Source organism: Neopsephotus bourkii, unplaced genomic scaffold (assembly GCF_033783945.1).
Source record: "Neopsephotus bourkii isolate Nb327-2 ecotype Australia unplaced genomic scaffold, CSIRO-AGI_Nbou_v1 NB_1655, whole genome shotgun sequence".
In the NCBI taxonomy this organism is placed as follows: Eukaryota; Metazoa; Chordata; class Aves; order Psittaciformes; family Psittacidae; genus Neopsephotus; species Neopsephotus bourkii.
Genome location: NW_026902129.1, coordinates 7,397,462 through 7,416,715, shown reverse-complemented (window position 1 = coordinate 7,416,715; position 19,254 = coordinate 7,397,462). Strand labels below are relative to the sequence as shown.

The 19,254-nt window shown below is 46.3% G+C and overlaps 2 protein-coding genes across 3 annotated transcripts in view; both read left to right on the top strand.

The window, feature by feature from the left end:
* Positions 1-18,966, top strand: part of LIMD1 (LIM domain containing 1) — a 31,645-nt gene extending 12,679 nt beyond the window's left edge. The window contains exons 3-8 of the mRNA XM_061374974.1: positions 9,695-9,762; positions 10,891-10,953; positions 12,401-12,531; positions 13,574-13,625; positions 14,460-14,528; positions 15,464-18,966. Coding sequence (XP_061230958.1) covers positions 9,695-9,762; positions 10,891-10,953; positions 12,401-12,531; positions 13,574-13,625; positions 14,460-14,528; positions 15,464-15,601 — 521 coding nt within the window. The 3' untranslated portion in view covers positions 15,602-18,966. The remainder of the gene's footprint in view (positions 1-9,694; positions 9,763-10,890; positions 10,954-12,400; positions 12,532-13,573; positions 13,626-14,459; positions 14,529-15,463) is intronic.
* The window catches only part of SACM1L (SAC1 like phosphatidylinositide phosphatase), a 144,023-nt gene that overhangs the window by 89,065 nt on the left and 35,704 nt on the right, over positions 1-19,254 (top strand). The gene's annotated exons all lie outside the window — the stretch shown is intronic.

Sequence of the window (19,254 nt, the reverse complement as noted above, 5' to 3'; positions counted from 1 at the left end):
GGCAGGGACACCTTCCACTAGACCAGGTTGCTCCAAGCACCGTGCAGCCTGGCTTTGAACACACTTGAACTTGCTGCAGTGTCCAGCATGCTGCAGTGTAAGCCCTAAATGGCTTTTTGAGGACTTCTGTGATGGAGCTAGGGTGAGGAACGGGCAGCTTGATTTCAAGTCATAGCTGTGTTTGTAAAACTGTTTTTTCTGTGTTATGTTTAACTCTAGGGCTAGTAGGATATTTTTAGAAGTTTAGCTGTATATGTGGTGTCAGAAACGGTAATAACAATCCTTGTGGTGCTTGTCTATTTGTTTTTCCCACGTTAAGTCTTAGGGTTTTTCTCCTGTGTTGTATTTAGAGTTGTAAGCTCATCAGGACTGCATGTGTTTTATTTGGAGCTGTAAAGTGGGAATAAATATAGAAAGATGTGTATGCTTTTTAATAATAGCTGAACCTTGAACTCTGGTCATTCCCCAGCTGTCCAGCACCAGCTGCCTTGCCTCACCTATGTTTTCAGTAGAGCATTTCACTGCCATCTGATCAAACACAGGAAGACTGAAAAGGTGGTGGTTGCATGTGTAGCACTTTCTTAAAGGCTCAGAAGTCAGCAGCTCACTCTTTTGTCCTCTCATATATGAATTCAAAATCCTCTCCTGCAGAGAGGATTCCTGCCTGCAGCCAGGGCTTTGCTTCAGGGACCTCTTGCCCTCCATGGCTGGGCAGCCTCTGAACTGCCCTTGCACACAAAGCTCCTGTTAAAAATAATCCAGCAGCAGGTTCAAGCTGACTTAAATGTCTAAAATTACTACTGTGCAACTGGTGCTTTAGAAGGAAACACTTCAGATCCTCCTTTTAGAATGGATTTTGCCATCTTTATTTGGAGACCCGCGCTAGAGAGGTACTTGTGGTTGCAGAGGTAATCAGTGGTTACTTGTCATGGTCTTCGGTTAAAAAATAGCTTGATCCTATTTAGAATCATAGAATAGTTAGGGTTGGATAGGACCTTAAGACCATCAAGTTCCAACCCCCCTGCCATGGGCAGGGACACCTCGCTCTAAACCATCTCACCCAAGGCTTCGTCCAACCTGGCCTTGAACACTGCCAGGGATGGAGCATTCACAACCTCCCTGGACAACCTATTCCCTAACAGGAAAGAATTTCCTCCTTATATCCAATCAGCTGATAGAATAGCTATTTGTTGCTTATTCTAAAAGGCAACACTTTCTGAATGTTTCCAATGCAACACAGAAAGTTGCGGGTGCCAGCTGAAGACTTAGAGAGACGGAAATAAGCCAAGTTTAGCAAAGTGAAGCCCATCTTCTCTCGTACCCAGGCTGTAACTGAGAAACGTGCTGAGATGATGTGCTGGGGCAAAGGGTTTCAAATGGAAAGAAGAAAACCAAGCACAAAAGGCTAGTGAAAATGCTGCTGTCACCCAGAGAGAGAGCATGCCTCTCTGCAGGCTTTCTGTCATCCCTGGAGCTGCAGTAAATATGATGAGACCATTTTATCTGACAGCAAAGCAAACATCTGTCCGGGTGGTGGTGTGTGCCTAGCTGCAAAGCCTGTCTTGAGCAGCCTGTGTGGAAACACTGGTTTCTAGCTGAAAAGTAAGTAGCACTTTTAAGGTCAAGTGGAGTTCAGCTTGGACACTGTCCAGTACAAACTTGTCTTTGAGAAGTCGAGGTTGCTCATGATTTCAGTCCTAAAATTTCTGCTCTGGTGGAACATTGAATATTCCCCAGTAAGTAAAATAGGCAAAATTACCTATTAAGGTAAAGCATATTGTCCTGCAGATATTTATATCTTCTGTCCCTGCTGGTTTCATTTTAGTGAGGATTTCTAATGTTGCTCATAGTTGGATTTGTGGCCAAATGTGCATTGGTTTCCCTGTTACAGCAAACTGAGAGGGTCTAAGGAGTGTGTGTGTGAGGGATGATACCTCATAGAGCCAGATTTCCTACACCAATATACATATGTTCAGTGATAGAGCAGTTTGTTGAGCAGAGCTATGCTAGGTTACAGGGTTCAGTTGTCAGGGGAAAAAATGTACTGTTTTATCTGAGCCACTGGCATGTAATGCAGAAAATTTGGCTTAGAGGTCAGAACAACAGATTTAGAATGATTACTTTGGCATAAATGTCTCATTTATCTTCTTGTTTGTTACAGGGCAGAGACATAAACAAGGCAGCTTTTTGGAGAGGGAGGGAGGAAAAAAACTCTTTCTGCAGGATTAGTAATAAATTATATTTGCTTTACAGGAGGGCCATGAAAGTAGGTTAAAAAAGAAACTCCTCGAAACTCATATAACTGTTTCCTGCAGGCTCAAGGTGTCTGTTTCCGTCTTGCCTTTGTTTTCTTTTGCTTTTCAGCTTGTTGGACAGACAGTGGTAGTTGTCAAATGGTTTGTTACTCATTAACCATTTCAGTTGGGGGTCCCTTCCAACCCTAATGATGCTGTGATTCTATTAATAGCTCCTCAGAACACAAAATATGTAGGTGTTTCCTCATGCTGATGTTTGTTACTTGGGGAGTGAGGAGATCTTACAAAAGATATAACTAGATAGTATTACTCTAACCTGTTGTGTTTTAGTGTATTCAGCTAGGCTTGCATCCAGCTGCTGCAGGTTGCCTGGAAAACCTTTTTAGCTCTGCTAGCAGCATAATTCAAAGCATAAGGATCTTGTATTTGAGCCACTTGATCCTCAGAGGAAATCTGAAAGCTAAAAAAGTGCAAGGGAAGTGTCTGAGATGACTGTGAAGGAAATCAGTAGGCGAGGAAGGAAGTCAGAAAGAAAGAACTGCTTGCAAGGTAGTTTGAAGGAGGTTCAATGTTGAGCTACAGCAGAAGAGCCAAAGCAAGGAGCAGATTTTGGACCCATCTTGCAAAGAGGTGGAGAGCTTGCATGCTTGCCAGGCTACAGAATTTGACCTTTGACATGGCAACATCACTGCATTACTCTTTTCTGGTTTTTGTGAGCTCAGCTGAATGCTCATGGCTGTGTAAGGGTAACAAGGCTGCTGTGACAATGGCAGAGCTTGAAATCACACGACAGTTGGCTGTTCCTTGCCACCCTCTTGGTGTATATATATATATATATATGTATTTTATGTACTATTTCACAACGTAGTTGTGTGTCATTTACTAAATGAAGTAGCTAAACTATCAAAGCAGTATTGTGTGGGAGCATAGCCCCCTGCTTGAGCTAAGTAGTCTGGCTGCAGTCATTATAAAGCATGACTACTTAAAGCAGTGCAGCTCTTGGTGTCTTTTGCGCTAATTATGTTGAATAAGCATGTCCTGTATTGGTATATAACCCCGGGAATAACGAAGCCATGGTTTTTATTGGTTGCACTACAAGTAGAAAGTCACCTTTTTCTGTGACTTAATGCCAGGCTGCAGGACAGCCAGCCTTGCCATGTGCATTTCCCTACGGCACATGTATGTGTATGTTTATCTTGAGATGAAGAAGCTGCCAACTCTTCTAGTGGAGGCAGCATTTGCTGCCTGTAGTTGGATATAAACCCATGACACCAATCAACACACATGAGAAATGTGCAGATCTTCAAACTGGGGAGTGCACAGCATTGCACTCAGCATCCCTCAATAGAGTTATCATACCAGAGTCTGTGTAGTAAACTATATATATGATTTTTAGCTAAAGTAATGTCAGAAAGGATTCAGATGTGCCTGACTTTACAGCTTGGGAGGCAGGGAAAGCATCAGTGCGTGTTTCTGCTCCAGTCTAAATTGCTGCATTGTCCTTGATGATTTTTTGTTTTCAGTCTCTCAGCTTGCTGGTGAGAAATCACTGTTTGGCACAAGAAGTGCTTGCCATAGATGAGAAATGCCAGGGCAGCTCTCACGGTAGGATGACAGTACTCGTTCCTCTCCCAGCCAGATTTCAGTGCTTTGGGGTCTGAGCTGGAGGGGCTTTGGCATGGTCTGTTTGTCCTCAGCAGATACCCCAGCTGGAAGGGTGCAAGTGTTCAGAGCACACAACAGGGGATGCAGTCAGGGCTTTACCAGCATTTTTGTGGTTTGAGTTCATTGCAAGTGTTTCATTGCTGGCTGAAAGTCTGAAATCATTAGGACAATGTGAGGAAAAAAGTTGAAACCTTTAATGGAATAAATTTCCAGTCTTTCTAGTCTTTTTATTTCATAATGTCACCTTCAAAGTACTGCATTTTGGTAAGAACAGGCATAGGATTAATTGTGCTGTAAAGATTTTAGGGGATTTCTTACTATAGAATCAGCCAGGTTGGAAAAGCCCTTTAAGCTCACCCAGTCCAACCGTTCCCAGCACTCCAAGGCCACCACTAACCCATGACACTGAGGCCTCGTCTCCACGCTGTGTGAACACTTGCAGGGACGGTGATTGCAGCCCTGCCCTGGGCAGCCTGTTCCAATGCCTGAGCACCCTCTGGGGAAGGAATTGTTCCTCAGCTCCATCTAAACCTGCCCTGGTGCAGCTTGAGGCCGTTTCCTCTTGTCCTGTCCCTTGTTCCTTGGGAGCAGAGACCGACCCCACCTCACTACAACCTCCTGTCAGGCACTTGTAGGGAGCCATCAGGTCTTACAATGTTTAGTGATGTTTTTCTGTGGGTAGCTCAGTAAGCACTGAGGCCTCTGCCACACCAAAGAAATGTAAGAACTGCTCTCTGGTATAGTTTTGGTGCAGTTTCATTCCCTCTCCTTCTCCCCCATAAGCCTCTGTATATTGCAGTGCCAGTTGGTGCATGATGGGGTGGGGGGACAGCCCCAGTGGCCACCTTGATTTGGTGCATTTTGGGGAGCAGGGCAGCTGTCCCTGGAGTGATGCAGAGAGGTTTTTGGTTTTACTACCTGAGATGTGTGGTGAGAGCATAGAGGGCATTTTATTCACACATACAATACAGCTGATATTGTAAATGTGAAAACAGACTGAACATCTTCCGTGGTAATGGGGCTGATGTGTCCTAGCACAGTTTATTCTAGGAGATACCCTGTCCGCCTGCCCATGGTTTCACCAAGATTTGGTCTGACCTGGAGTGTCTGCAAGTTGATCACAGGCTGAATTTACCTATTTGGAGGATGTGCAGGCACCTGAATGACCCTTTCATGCAGCCCCCAGGGCAGGTGGGAAACACTGACACTTCTGTGCCAGCCTTAGTGCTGCATGCAGTTTGAATGGTGGCCGACAGAAGTGGGACAGATGGCAGGGTTTGATGCTTGACCTAGTCTGTCATGCATGGTGGGCCACCATACAGTCTGTCAGCAAAGTATCCACGGGGGACTCCAAAAGTTCAAGGACAGGTTGGATGGGGCTTGGAGCAACCTGCTCTAGTGGAAGGTGTTCCTACTTGTGGCAGGGGGTTGGAACTGGATGGGCTTTAAAGTCCCTTCTAACCCGAACCAGTCTGGGATTCTTAAAAGCTAGATGGAGTTTCTAGCCTGCTGTCCCATTAGTGTGTCAGGAGGTTACATCCAGTGAATCTGGAACTGAAATCCTTTTATATTTACCCTGCCATTAGTAACCACATGTCCAAATTTATCTTACAGCTGTGGCTCTCCAGGAGGGCCTGATTTTTGTGGCGACAGAGGTCCAGGGCTGTCAGCATGGAAAGGGACCCAGGAGCGGCTGCCAGGCTGCAGGGATTCTCTCCCATCTGCTGTGCAGACACCATAGGAAGCCCCAGAGTACTTAGAGGAGTAATAAATGAGGTCCACACTGCCTGCCCAGCAATGCAGGGCCCTGGTTGTGCATACCCATAGAGCACTGGGATCTAGACGTGACCCTGTACCATTATATGCATTGAGAGCAGTCTCTTGTCTTTGAACATGGGTTTGTGACCCCTTTGTCCTTTTAATAAATAATGGAAAAGCAACTTCAAAAGACAAAGTTGGGTCCAGCTCCCCTGCAAGTAAATGATTCATCTCCCAGCATTTTCTTTGGGCTGTTGCAAGTCCCTCTCTTTGTGAACATCAAAAGAAGAGAGCTGTCATTTGAAAGAATGATGGACAAAAGCGCCAGCATCCCGGGAGTGCAGCCTGATGGTATGCCTATTTTCAGCTGCTAGGCAAAGTGTGTTTATTCTAGCATGAAGGCAGTAGTGACTAAGCTCAAAATACCCTGAAACTGGTGCTGAAAGGACCTCGAGGTCATCCAGAATGTCCCACAGCTAAATAGATCACAGACATGTGAGGGATGAGCAGTACATAAAAGCTTGGGGCTTATGGGAGAGGATCCAGGGATTGTCACAGCAGGTAAAGATGGTAGGGTCGAAATGCCAAAGAATTTTAATTGTCTGAATTTTTCCAGGTGAGACATTAGCTAAATTCAGGATGGAGAGAAAACAAAACATGGTCAGGAGCCAGCAGCTTAAGAGCAATTGATCCTGAAAGCAGCAAGCCACGCGTGAATGTCCCTGGGTTTACCAAAGGAGATTGACTCTGTAGTCAATGGGATGCATGTATTAAAGTAATGCATATTTAAAGTAGGCAGTGATGAATATGTGATTCCTTCTAGGCTATTTACATTCCTTTCGGTGTAATTACAACAGCATCTATGTGCTGAAGCTAAACCTGTGCCAGCCTCTGCAGGCACGCAGTGACAAGTACCGCTTTGAGAGGGACTTGTTTAACTTAAGGCACTGTGCTGTGGCAGGAAGCTCAGCACAGGGACAGATCTGCTGACCCCTGCTCTGCGCTGTGGGGCAGTCCCAGTGCTGTTTGTTATACTCGTGTGGCTGCAGCAGCCAGAACGTGCATTTCCCAGCTCCACCGGGACAGTCCCTAGTGCAGCCCAGGGAAGTGAGCTCTTCCTGCATCTTGCTTTCCCACGTGTACAATGAGGAGATGCTTCCTCACCTCAAAGGGACACTGCAGAAGTCCATCCTGATGTGGCAGGGAGAGGCTGAGAGCAGCAGAGTCTGTTTGCATGCACCACTCCCATGGTGGCTGCAGGGCACCTGATGACTCGTGGTGGTTTTGGCACATTTCCTCTTCACTTCTGCCAGGGGCTTGGAGGCATTCATGGAGAGGAGCAAAAAATAGTCAAAATGACCACCTCTTCCCCCAAAAATTAATGAAATCATCCCCGCCTTACCTCAAAGTGCTCTTGGTGTCAGCACCTCTTCTTCATGGGCCCATATTACACTGATAGCCAAGTTATGAACCCTTTATAAAGGGGTTTATACCTCGGCTGAACAAGTAGCCCAGACACAGCACAGCTTCTCTGAAGGGCTGTTGCCATCAATCTTAACCTGCTAATGTCATGGGGTTAAAAATACACTGGGGGCAGAATGGCTGGTAAATGCTGGTTTTGTCACGGCGCAAGAATGACCGTGGTGGCAGTGATCCAAACCTCTTCCCTCCTGCTGGAATGGCTTCCCTTCTGCTCATTCACCAGCCAGGGCCTTCATCCAGGGAAGCATCTCCTCATTGCATAGCTCCATGTGTACATTTTAAGTCACCACTGCAGGCTGGTCTGTAAGGAGAGACATTGCAGCCAGGTGGAAAGTCAGTTGGGCATCTCCTGCCTGTTGCACTAAAAAGGAGCCCACACTACCATGTCATTTAAAATCAAAGTCAAATGGCTTTTAGTTTTCATTTTTAGGAGCCAAATCCTGATTTAAATCAGCAGGAGATTTTGGGGGTACTTCATGCTGCATTAGACTCATTGTTAACTCGCTTATGACTACCATTGACAAGGGTGCTGCAAATCCCACATATCCCCATGCCTCTCCTTCCCCTCCTCAGAAACTGGGACTCTGCAACTGGTGGTGAGTGTGCCAGGCTAACCTGTGCATAGGCAGTGCACAGGAGGGGGACTTTATACAAGGGAATGTAGGGACATGACAAGGGGAATGGCTATAAACTGACAAGAAGCTCCTGCACGGAGTCATAGAATAAGCCAGGTTGGAAAAGCCCTTTAAGCTCACCCAGTCCAACCACTCCCCAGCGTTGCCAAGGCCACCACTAACCCATGGCACTGAGGCCTCGTCTCCACGCTGTGTGAACACTTGCAGGGACGGTGACTGCAGCCCTGCCCTGGGCAGCCTGTTCCAATGCCTGAGCACCCTCTGGGGAAGGAATTGTTCCTCAGCTCCATCTAAACCTGCCCTGGTGCAGCTTGAGGCCGTTTCCTCTTGTCCTGTCCCTTGTTCCTTGGGAGCAGAGACCGACCCCACCTCACTACAACCTCCTGTCAGGCACTTGTAGGGAGCCATCAGGTCCCCCTGAGCCTTCTCTTCTCCAGCAGAATGTTCAAACCATTCTGCATGTGCAAACTGGAGCTGGTTCCTTGACAAACACGCTGCCACATCCTCCACCTGCTGTGCTGCTGAGCCCTGGGCAGGGCACTGAGAGCTGCTGCTGGAATGTTGGTCTGGCTGAATTCACTGGCAAAGCTTTATAGATCCTCTGGAGCATCTCCATTTCCCGAGGAGCAGTGGGAGCAGTTTCACAGCCTGGGAGTGCCCTCTGGTGTGCACAGGAGACAGCAGAGACTAGTTTATGAAGTGGTTTCACTTGGCTTTCTCCTTTTCTTAAAGCTTTGCAACCAGCATGGTTATTTGTCAAAGGCTGCCAGGTATGTACATGCCGTAAGGCACCAAGATGTGCCCTCCAGACCCATCCAGTGTGCCATTAGCATTTATACACCCAGCAGTCAATGGTCACTTTATGATACATGCCACGTGTAGTACATCAAGCAGGAAGCTTTTGATGTCTCAGTTCCTGTTTCCTTCCAGCAATGCCTGGCAGGTCTCAAAACCAGCCTGCAGCAGGTCCTGCTCCTGCTGTTCCCAGGCACTGCCTGCAGGCATGTGTTTAGGGCTCCTTGATCAAGCAGCACAAGGAGAGCCACTCCAGTGCTAGGCTGCATTCAAACCCCTGGCTGAATAGGGAAGCTGGGCTGCAAAGAGGTAAGAGCAGCTTTTTATGAGCAAACAAAACCTACCCCTTTCCTCTAAGAGGAAGCACTCAGAAGCGGTGGCATCATGAGCAAACGTTGCCATAGTTAGTGAACTGAAAACAGTGAATGTGAGACACAAACACAAAAGCTGCAGCAAATATGTAGAATTCTTTCTTGGAAAAGCTGTGTCATCCTGTCTCTGTTACAACACTCTGGTTTGAAAAAATCCCACTCATTTAAATGGTTTCCAGCTTTTGTTGGTAGCTGCAGTGACAAAGGAGCTGGTGGGGGGCAGAGGAGCATGTTGAGGCACCTGGTGTTGCACTCTGCTGTGTGCAGACTGGGTGGTTGGGTATTCCAGCATCTTACCTGGCACCTTCTAGAGGAACAGCTAGGTGTGACATTCTGAGGGGCAATGTCACGTATGGATCACACGCTCCGTGCCTTTTTGTCTTTCCCCTTTGCTCATCTCCTGGCGTGTTTTCCAGCGTGAGTACTCTCATCTGCTTTTGCCAGGTTATTTTGTGTTATAATCTGCCAGGAGGTGCTCCAGGTTTGCAAAGCGACCTCCTCCTGCCCACAGGTGGGACTGCTGCCTGGATCCAGCCATCCGTGTTCATCAGCCAGTGGAAGTGGAGATGAAGTTAGGATAGAGGCTGGGAAGAGTGTGCTGGGGTTGGATGCTCTTCTCCACCTGTGCTATGCTCAAATGTCTTCATGGTTGTTTGCTTCTCAGCAGCCAGTTTTTGCTCACATTTTCTCCCTGCTTTCTGCTGACCTTTCTTTTCTCTCTTTTTTTTCTCAGGTCGAAAGCTGAGGGGAAAAGCTTTTTATTTTGTCAATGGGAAGGTGTTCTGTGAAGAAGATTTCCTGGTAAGCACACAGCTGACCCTTGTGCTGGTACACCTCAGCATCCCCAGCAGACATGCAGCCTTTCTGCCTCAGCTTTGCCTGGGTTTCACATAACTCTAGTCCAGCATCCTGCCTAGTCCTGCTCCACCATCTGCCCAGGGTCAGCTCCAGCCATGGTGGCTGCCCACGTGTCCCTGGAAGTGTCCAAAAAGTGTGTAGACAAGGCATTTGATATTCATGCAGAGGGAGTCTCTGACATAGTTTAATGGTGGCCTTGGCAGTGCTGGGGTAAAGGCTGGACTTGATGATAGAAAGCCATATGCCCTTCTAGCCCTGAGTCCTGATAGATTAAGCTTTCATTAAGACTTTGAAAAGTCGTATTTGCCTACTTATTGGGTAAGTCTAGGGATTTCTGTGAGAGAGAAGAGAGTTAATCTTCTTTGCTCTCATCAGTATATTTTACATAGGCTGAAAATGGAAAGATTGGCTAAATGCATCCAAACTACTTATTTTTTCCAGTTTGCATGTCTACTATTCAGACATGACCAAAACCTCAGACAGATGATGTGTTGTGTTCAAGGTGCATGTTTTGGATGTGACAGGCAGTTCCTCGCCATTATACCTTGGCAACAGCAGCAACATGTTGCTCTGAGCCAGACTTGATTGTTACCCTAACAGGGAGCTGGGACAATACCATGGACCTTGGAGAAGCTTCAGTAGACTTATAACAGTGAAACCAGAGGAAGAATTTGGCTTATGAGCCTATATATATAGATATTGTGGTGTGAATATGTGATAAGCACAAGTAAGTTCCTGACTTGTAGATTCAAGTGGTCAAATAAGCATGTAGGTCTTATTAGCAAATGCTTTGTTTGCATGTGTATTTATGGTATTTATTTATACATTTAATTAAACTTAAATTTAGAGCTCGGAAGTTGCAGGAACTCATACTCCTTATGAACACTGGAAGTCTGGTGTCTCCATAGGTTATCTTCTGGGGACCCATCCAGAGCTTTTCATAAACTGAAAAAAGCACTGGGAAGTTTAGTTTGTGTATGGAATACAGGAAAGGGCCATGCAAATAACACCCCACAACGTGCTGTTGCTTATGCTCGACTACCCTTGTGAAATTCATTTTTGTCCTTGCAGTATTCTGGTTTCCAGCAGTCAGCTGACAGATGCTTCATTTGTGGTCATTTGATAATGGACATGGTAAGTGATAATTGCTTTAGGAGACAAAAAAAAATCTAACAGCTTTTTGGAATAATGCACCAAAACCAAAACATATTCATAGGCATTAGTGTCTGTTATCATCTGGCAGCCTGCCCAGTGGGAGACTGGTAGCAGAAACAAAATCCACTCATTCTTTTGCTGATCTTTGCAAGGAAGTGAAGCTGTCACCCTGCTGTGTATGGTGCAGAGGCTTTGCTCTGCCTGTTTTCAGTGCATGTTAAAAGCAGAGCCTTCAGCTCTTTCATACCCTTTTGGGCTTCCCTGGGCAGTGTATTGCATGATCCTGTCGATGCTTCCTGCTTCAAAGTGCTCCCTTGCTGTGGGGCATCAGTGTGGCTCTGCTGAGCCTGTCTTTCCTGTAGTCAACCTGGCTTCCTGTGTGCCTTCAGGATAAAGCTACTGTCTTGTTGTCTTGGTTTCTGTGGGTGCTGATACTCTGGGAAACAGGGTTGAGCCAGAATATGTGATCCAGACCTCAGTTTAGATCTGCATGAGTCCTTGCAAACTCTTCAGTGGGTGCATGGACATCCTGCTGAAGCAGGCAGTTCTTGTTAGCCTAAAACAGGTACCATCCATTCAACATGTACACAGAGTGGGTCATGGCTCAGCACTGCTCTTTAGCCAGCACTGGGCAGCATTCAGCCTTGATCTGAGTGATTCAGGGGGAGACAAATCCATGATCGTGTAGCTGGTGGTGTAAAACTACAACTGAGGCAAGGAAAGGAGGAATTCCTGGGTGGTCAGTTCACAGCATGCCTCCCAGGGATGTCTATTGCTTATCCTTCATTATCTTTGCTTTCATGCTTACACTGGAAAGCATTATAATTGGAAAAGCTGTTTTATACTCCAAAGGCTCATCACTCAGCTGACAGACCATGGTATTTCAAGTAGTAATTGCTGCCCCAAAGCCAGCAGGTGAATTGCAGCTGTTGATCTTAACAGTTTCCATAGACTGTGTAAATTAGAAAGCCAGGCAAAGTTCTTTGATAGCTAAGGAACCATGAAGACCTAGCAATGGTATTTGTTTCAGCCTCTCATGGAGAGTATAGAGATGTATTTCCTTTTGTTGGCCAGGTATGTCTTGCCTTGTGAACCTGCATACTCTCCACCTGTTGGCTTTGGAAATTATTTTCTTTGCTTTAAAATCTATTACTTCTATCCTTTGTAATGCTAAATGCCTTGACTGAGACTCTAAATTGTTATCTTACCCATGCTAATAATTCATTTCACTCGAACCAAGTGATATATACTGATTCCAGCTGCCCTTTCCATCCTTCTTAACTCATGTTACAGATGAGGTGCCTGAAAAGAGACACAGCCCTGCTGATGAACATGCAGCCTGGTATAAAGCTGTGCATTTGTTTTTGTTGTTTTCACCTTTACGGACTGTTCACATGCATTTTTCCTGTCTCTTGGTTTGTTGCAGATCCTGCAGGCTCTAGGGAAATCATATCATCCAGGCTGCTTCCGATGCGTGGTCTGCAATGAGTGTCTGGATGGTGTGCCATTCACTGTAGACTCTGAGAACAAAATCTACTGTGTCAGAGATTACCACAAGTAAGGACAAAATAGCAGAGATGCTCCTATCAACAAACCTCTAATTCAGCTTTTTAGCTAGCTAGGAAGTGTGGATTAGTAAAATAGGGACAGGTTAGAAGGTACAAGTTTGAAGTTAGGGTTAGACCCTAGAAATTCCAGGTGTTTCTCTTCTTGTCTTGCCATTGACTCCTATGTAACCCTGAGGAAGCCATTTAGCCCCTGGGCTTCACCTGCCCTTCTGCAAAGCAGAGACAGTGAGGAATAGTGGTCAGGAGGAGTTCAGTGATGTCAGAAGTTAGTCTGCTCTAAAGTAAGACTGTGAATGCCTGTGGAAATCAATGTAAGTTACTTTTTGAGTAGTTGAAGGGCTGAGTTTGCATGTAAAGAATCACCACTGAACCCGCAAAGCAGAACTTTAATCCAGCTCCAAATTCAACAGCTGATAAATCCACTGAAAATCACTTGTCATTTAGGCAGTAAAACAAAAAGGCAATGCTCTTTGCTGGTAGTTACAATATTATTACTGCATATATTTTTAGTGTCCTTCTGGCTTGCTTTGCTCCTTTGCCCAGTTTTCTGAGCAGGCAGAGTACTAAGTCTTGCCCAGGCAGCTCCTGGAACTATTCTGTGTTGTGCCAAGAGGAGAATTGCCTCCATGTGCCACTATTGTTCTGAAATGATATGCATTGCAATGTTATTTATTTATCTATCATATGATGTTGTGTTCTGATGTGTTTCTCGGGGGATGGGTCCTGCTCTGCTTCTCCTCATTTTCTCTTCCAAATCTCGCAGTAGCAGCCAAGAATTATACAGGGGGGTTGTTGTTTTTTCTGGCACTGAGTGTAAAAGATAAGGTCTCTTTCTGCCTGATTGAGCAACATGTGCCAAGCATTGCTTACAATGAATGCTAACATGAATTTATGATCTTGGGATGCAAAGCTTTCCTGTGGATAAGTTAGTTGCAGCTGCAGCTTTTCATCATATCGCTGACAACACACACACAGGCCTCTCTTTTTATGTTGATCCATAACTTGCCTTCAATTTCTCGTTGCTTTTCCAGAGTTTTAGCTCCAAAATGTGCAGCATGTGGACTTCCCATTTTGCCCTCCGAGGTGAGAGCCTTTTATTGCATGTCCCCTCAAGGGAGGAAGCATCATGTCTCAGGTCTTGCTCTCTTTCACACTTGACCCTGTGTCAAGGCAAATATACTTGTGGATTGGGAGAGATGATCGCTTCCCCTGAAGTGAAACCTTTTGACCTGAGCTATTATGCTGTTGCTGAGATGTGACCTTTCTTTTGGTCTTGCTGGGCCAGGCTGCTTTTTTCATCTCCTGCAGGATTATACTGCTGCTAGTTTTATGTCCAGGATACCCTTCCTTCACGTCAATAAATACTGGTGGCACTCATGAATGACATGTGTGACCCCTCAGGGACTAGCTCATTTTAATACTTGGAGGAGATGAACCTTGGGCAAAACTAATTGAAAATGCTGAGAAATGTGATATATTGAAATTATCAAATCAATATGCATAGATTCGTAGGAAATTTTGGGTTAGGAGGGACCTTAAAGCTCATCCTGTTCCAATCCCCTGCCATGGGCAGGGCCACCTTCCACTAGAGCAGGTTGCTCCATCCCCGTCCAACCTGGCCTTGAACACTGCCAAGGATGGGGCATCCATAATGTGTGATTTGAGATAGATGTGACTGTTAAACAGAGAGAATTTTACATTTCTGGTGTTGTATTTTAGAGGATATCTACAGTTGGTCGGTGATGAAGCTTTACTGTAAAATTAACTGCAGGTGGCAGGATTTATTTGGGGTGTCCAACCAGCAGCCCACATTCATTTCCTCAGCATCCCCATTGTTGCAGGAAGTAGTCAACAGAGTGCATGTGTCAGATCCTGCTGCAATCCTTTGTAATTACTCTTTTGCTTGAATGCTTGCAGGGGTCTGATGAGACCATTCGGGTTGTGTCCATGGACAAGGATTACCATGTGGAATGTTATCACTGTGAGGTAGGTCAGCAGCTTTCTCAGGAAGTGAGCACTTAATAGTGATAACTACTTTTACTTTTAAGATAGAAATAAATCTGCTGCCTTCCAATGGCTGTAGATGAGCAATTCAAGCCTTGCATTATGTGTCCTTCGTATCAGTGGCTGAGAAATGTCCCATTGAGGACAGACGTTTTTGCAGCAGTGTGTCTCAGCTGCAGTTTCATTTGCTATCCATAAAGTTATGGGCAGCTTATTTGTTAATGAAGGAAATGTAGTGACTTAATAAGGTTTAGTGCTGGCTTTCAGAAGCCTTGAGCTCCAGATCACATTAGTGTATCTGATTTCCAAGTCAGATTGTTCAAAAGTGCTAAAGTGATGACTGACCCTGTGTGGTATAAGTTACCTTTAGTCTCCTGGGAAATGAATGTGTCATTGGGGCTGGAGAAAGGATATGGCTGCACAAAACGTCCTAAGAGATGCCAGCTCTTAAAAACCATTTGGTCTCTGTGCAGAGCTTCCCAGAGAGCCTTCATACTCTGCTGTGAATTAAAACAAAGAGATGTCTTCTTTCACTGTGCTCATAATGCAGTGAAAAGAGGCTGTGTCTCAGCAGGCTGGTCTCACATCACTACTGCTGCAATTAATGTAATGTGAAGAGGTGAATCCTACCCCAGAGTGTAAGGAGACACGAGCATGTTTAAAATACATAGGGTTGCACCTCACCACAAGATAAAGTTTATTCAGTAAGGCTACTTAATACAAAGGTGTACATGGCTGCCCCTCAAAATGCCTGTGTCAGATGCTTTCCTTCTCATGGCACATGTTGGACTTACTGAGAAGGAGCTGTTGGGTGGGTGTCTTCTGTCCTTCTCACAGAATCACCTTCCTGGAAGCCAGACCCCAGCTGACACTGGGAGATGAGCACATGCTCTCATAATTTGAGCTTCTCTTTGCAGGACTGTGGACTGGAACTGAACGACGAGGACGGGCATCGCTGTTACCCACTAAATGAACACTTGCTTTGTCACTCCTGTCATCTGAAACACATAGAGAACGGCACAATGCCAGCAGCTGCATACCAGCACCACTACTAGCCTGCACGGCGGCTGACATCAGAAAGCCAGGACAGAAGATGGTTACATGATCTCCCTCTCCCCACCCTCAGTTGGTTTCCTGTGCATGTTTTTCACCAGTCGGCGATGTTCCTGTGAAAGGATATGAGAGATTTTTGCTGGATTCCCAGGGGTTTTATGCTTGTGAGTTCCAGCTGTATCAAACCAGGTCTACTTGACCAAGAATGTGCTGTGTTACCTAAACTGGTTTACTTCTACGTGCCTTTTTCTGCTGTCTGGAGATTCCTCTTAGCTCCTTGTGGAAGATTCTTCAGTGAAAGCACAATTTGCTGTCGTGCCTATGAGCTCAAAATGGTGCCATGCACAATTAAAAAGCCAGAGGCTGGCTTGTCTGTCTGCGTGCCTGATGGGCTCATTGCATCGGTCTTACATTAAGGATTTCCTGAGAAGCACATTTCATCAGATTCCCCGAAGGACATCAACCTTTTAATACCAGTTTTTAGGCACTCTCTTTTTATTAATTCTTTAGGAGAAAACCAGAAAGGGGTCTGTGCAAAATGGCACACTCAGACCTTTCAGTTAATTTCCAGGTATCGAGCCTGGCTGTAAAAGCACCAACTCTCCAAGCACAAACCAGGCATGCTGGCTGGCAGCTGGAGGCCAACATCCCATTTCAAACAGAACAGAAGACTGGAGCAAGCTAGGCTGAGCCACCACGATGACTTGGGGTTCTGGGCTTGCATGTCAGCATGATACACAGGGGCCAGCCTACTGTGTCTGAGTGAAGAGTGGATCGTGTTTGGAAAGGAAAGGTCTGGATGCTGCAAGTGTGGACATGGGGGAAATCCATTGTCATTCCTGTTTGCGGAGCAAAAGCTCTCCCTACACAGACACTTGCCTGAGTTTCCCAGTTGGTCCCCACAGCTCAGCCCCCCGGGCTGGTCACTCATTTCCATGGTGTTTACCCAGCACAAAGCCATTTCATAATGGTGCTTATTTAGAGCTCGAGGTCCTTATGAAGGCTTTGTTTCATAGGGATTTAGAGCCCAGCTCCACAAGCTGTACTCAGATGAGTATGTTGGTATAAACAAATGTGCTCCCATGAATAACAACAGCTTATATGAGAGAGAGAGTAGAGTTTGGCCCTTGCTCTCTAAAGCAGAAAGGCAAATTGTTTCTCTTTTTGACCCCTGCTCAAAGGAAGTGCTCCCCCAGTTTGTGTTACCTAGGTGGTAGGTGTGCCTGTAGGGCATGCTCTGTAGGTACCAAAGCTGTGCAGCCCCTCCTGTACAGGTACAAAGTTTTTCTTTGAGAAAAAGCTCTTAATTTAAAGCCTCAGGTTCATTTGGGGTTCTTAGTTACCTTTTCTAACATATTGTGTTGAGTTAAATCGTCATCTGTCTATGCTAAAGATGCTAATTTGGTTCTGACTGGCAAGAAGATGACATTCCTGAAGATCTTTTTAGTGAGGAAACTACAATGAATTAGCTGAGCAGTGGTACTGGGACTGCAAAAATGAGCCTGTGCTGAGAACCCACCATGGTTCAACCAGACCTCTTTATCAGTAGCATACACGTAGGTGCTTGAATATCACACCACGTAGTCAGACTGACTCCCTCGTGTGCCCACCGGGAGCAGCTCATGTGCTGGGTAGCCACAAGCTGCCTCTCTCTGCTAATACACACCACGGGCCTTCAACTTGTGTGGTACAAAATGCTGTGCTAAGTATTAAATGGTAAATGGAGACCAGTGACCTGTTAGCACCCTCCAACACGTCTGTATGGCGTGCCTTGGCTGAAATGTGAACATCCCAAACTGCCCATGCCTCAGGAAGCTTTGGCGTGGAGTTTGATGGGGCCAACAGGCTATCCAGCCTTCTGCCCCATCCAGCTGTAAGCACCTCTGCCTGCTGTTACTGCTGCTGGGGATGGCAGCACACATCTGGAGATCAGTCCTGTGATGGGAACCACCAGGAGCTCCAGCTTTGGTGTAGCTTGGCTCTGCCGCCCATCAGTAAGAGACTGAAAGCTCAAGAGGGGAAACTTCCCAATGCAGTGTCTGTTTCTCTGAGGCATATTTATCTTTGGAGAGTGGTACGTGTGATTTAAGAGGGGGTAAAACTGACCCCAAATAGGGCCTTAAATTTAGACTCCAAATGCTGGGTAGTGAGGGATGGGAGGAGGTTTCAAGGTGTGACTGTGCTCTTAGGACTGTCAGAAGGGACTGAGGTGGGACATAACACCTGGTAAATAACTCATTCCCAAGCAGGTGGGTCCTGTCCCTGAGCTTCCTTTGGCAGCAAGGTATCAAAGTGGCTTCTGGAAGTGAGCTGGAAAAGCAGCCTTGGTCGCCTGTTACTGTCTGTGAGAGATCAGCTGTTCTGTGGCTCATGCTTTTGCTAGCTCTTGGGTTTTAGAGCATTTCCTGCCTTTGTTTTGGAAAGATCTGAAAACACCAATGGGACTGATGCTTTCTTTTTAGCTGCAGTTTAAACTGTGGCCTTGCTCTTGCACAACCCCAAAATTGCAGGAAAGAAGGGAGGATGGAGAAGAGCCATTTTCCTTCATGAAAAGCCTCAAGCAACCTGCTTGGTGAGCTGTCTGAAGGAGCCCCCTTTGATCACTGGGAAGCTGCACCCACACAGTGTCTCCTTACTCCTGCCAGCCATAGAATCACAGAATGGTTTGGGTTGGAAAGGACCTTAAGATCATCAGTTCCAACCCCCTGCCATGGGCAAGGACACCTCATGCTAGACCTTGGGTGACATCAAGGCCCTGGCCAACCTGGCCTTGATCCATCCTGTATCCTTCAGCGCTGGGGAAATGAGGGCTGCCCTACTTTCAGTTTTGAGGTCCTGTGTAAATTATTAAGTGCCAATGCTCTCTTTTCCTGTGTTTACAGAGCTAGAAACAACAGTGTAAAGCTACTGAAAATGGAGTGTGGGGGTTTGAAGCTGAAGCATCTACTGCATTGCCCTGCATGTGCTGGCTTGCTCCACTTTTATCTTTGTCAGAATTCATTTAAGCTCATTATTTCTCCAAGGCTGTGGGTATCTTGAGTCCCTGTTGATTGTCCCCACCTTGTCTCTGGCTCTGCAGCTGCTTGACAGTGGGTCTGGGATGTGGGAATCATAGAATCAGACTATTTTGTATTGGAAGGGACCTTAAGATCATCCAGTTCCAACCCCCTGCCACGGGCAGGGACACCTCACATTAGATCAGGTTGCTCCAAGGCCCATCCAACCTGGCCTTGGACACTGCCAGGGATGGGGCAGCCACAGCTTCTCTGGGCTGCCTGTTCCAGTGCCCAAAGAAGGGGTAAACTTCCCTGTGTTCCCTGCACAGGGAAGGCTTCTCCTCCTGACCCCTCCACCAGGCATCAGTGGAGCTGCAAGCCCTTGAAGCCCGTCTTCAGGCAGGCAGGTAGCTCCAGAGCTGGAGCTGCACAGCTTTGACCCCTCTGCAGAGGACTCACAGGAAAGGGGTTCAATTCTGCCTATCTCCTGCCTCATACATATTGGGTTCTGCATTGGTTTCCTATGAACCCTGCTGTCTATTGAGGTGCTGAAGCATGCCATGAAAAGTTAGTCCTATCTCCTCCCCCAGAGTGCTTTTCTGGCTGGTTTTAGGGCAAGGGACCCCTGAAAGTCCCATTGTGCTGGTAATGAGCAATTC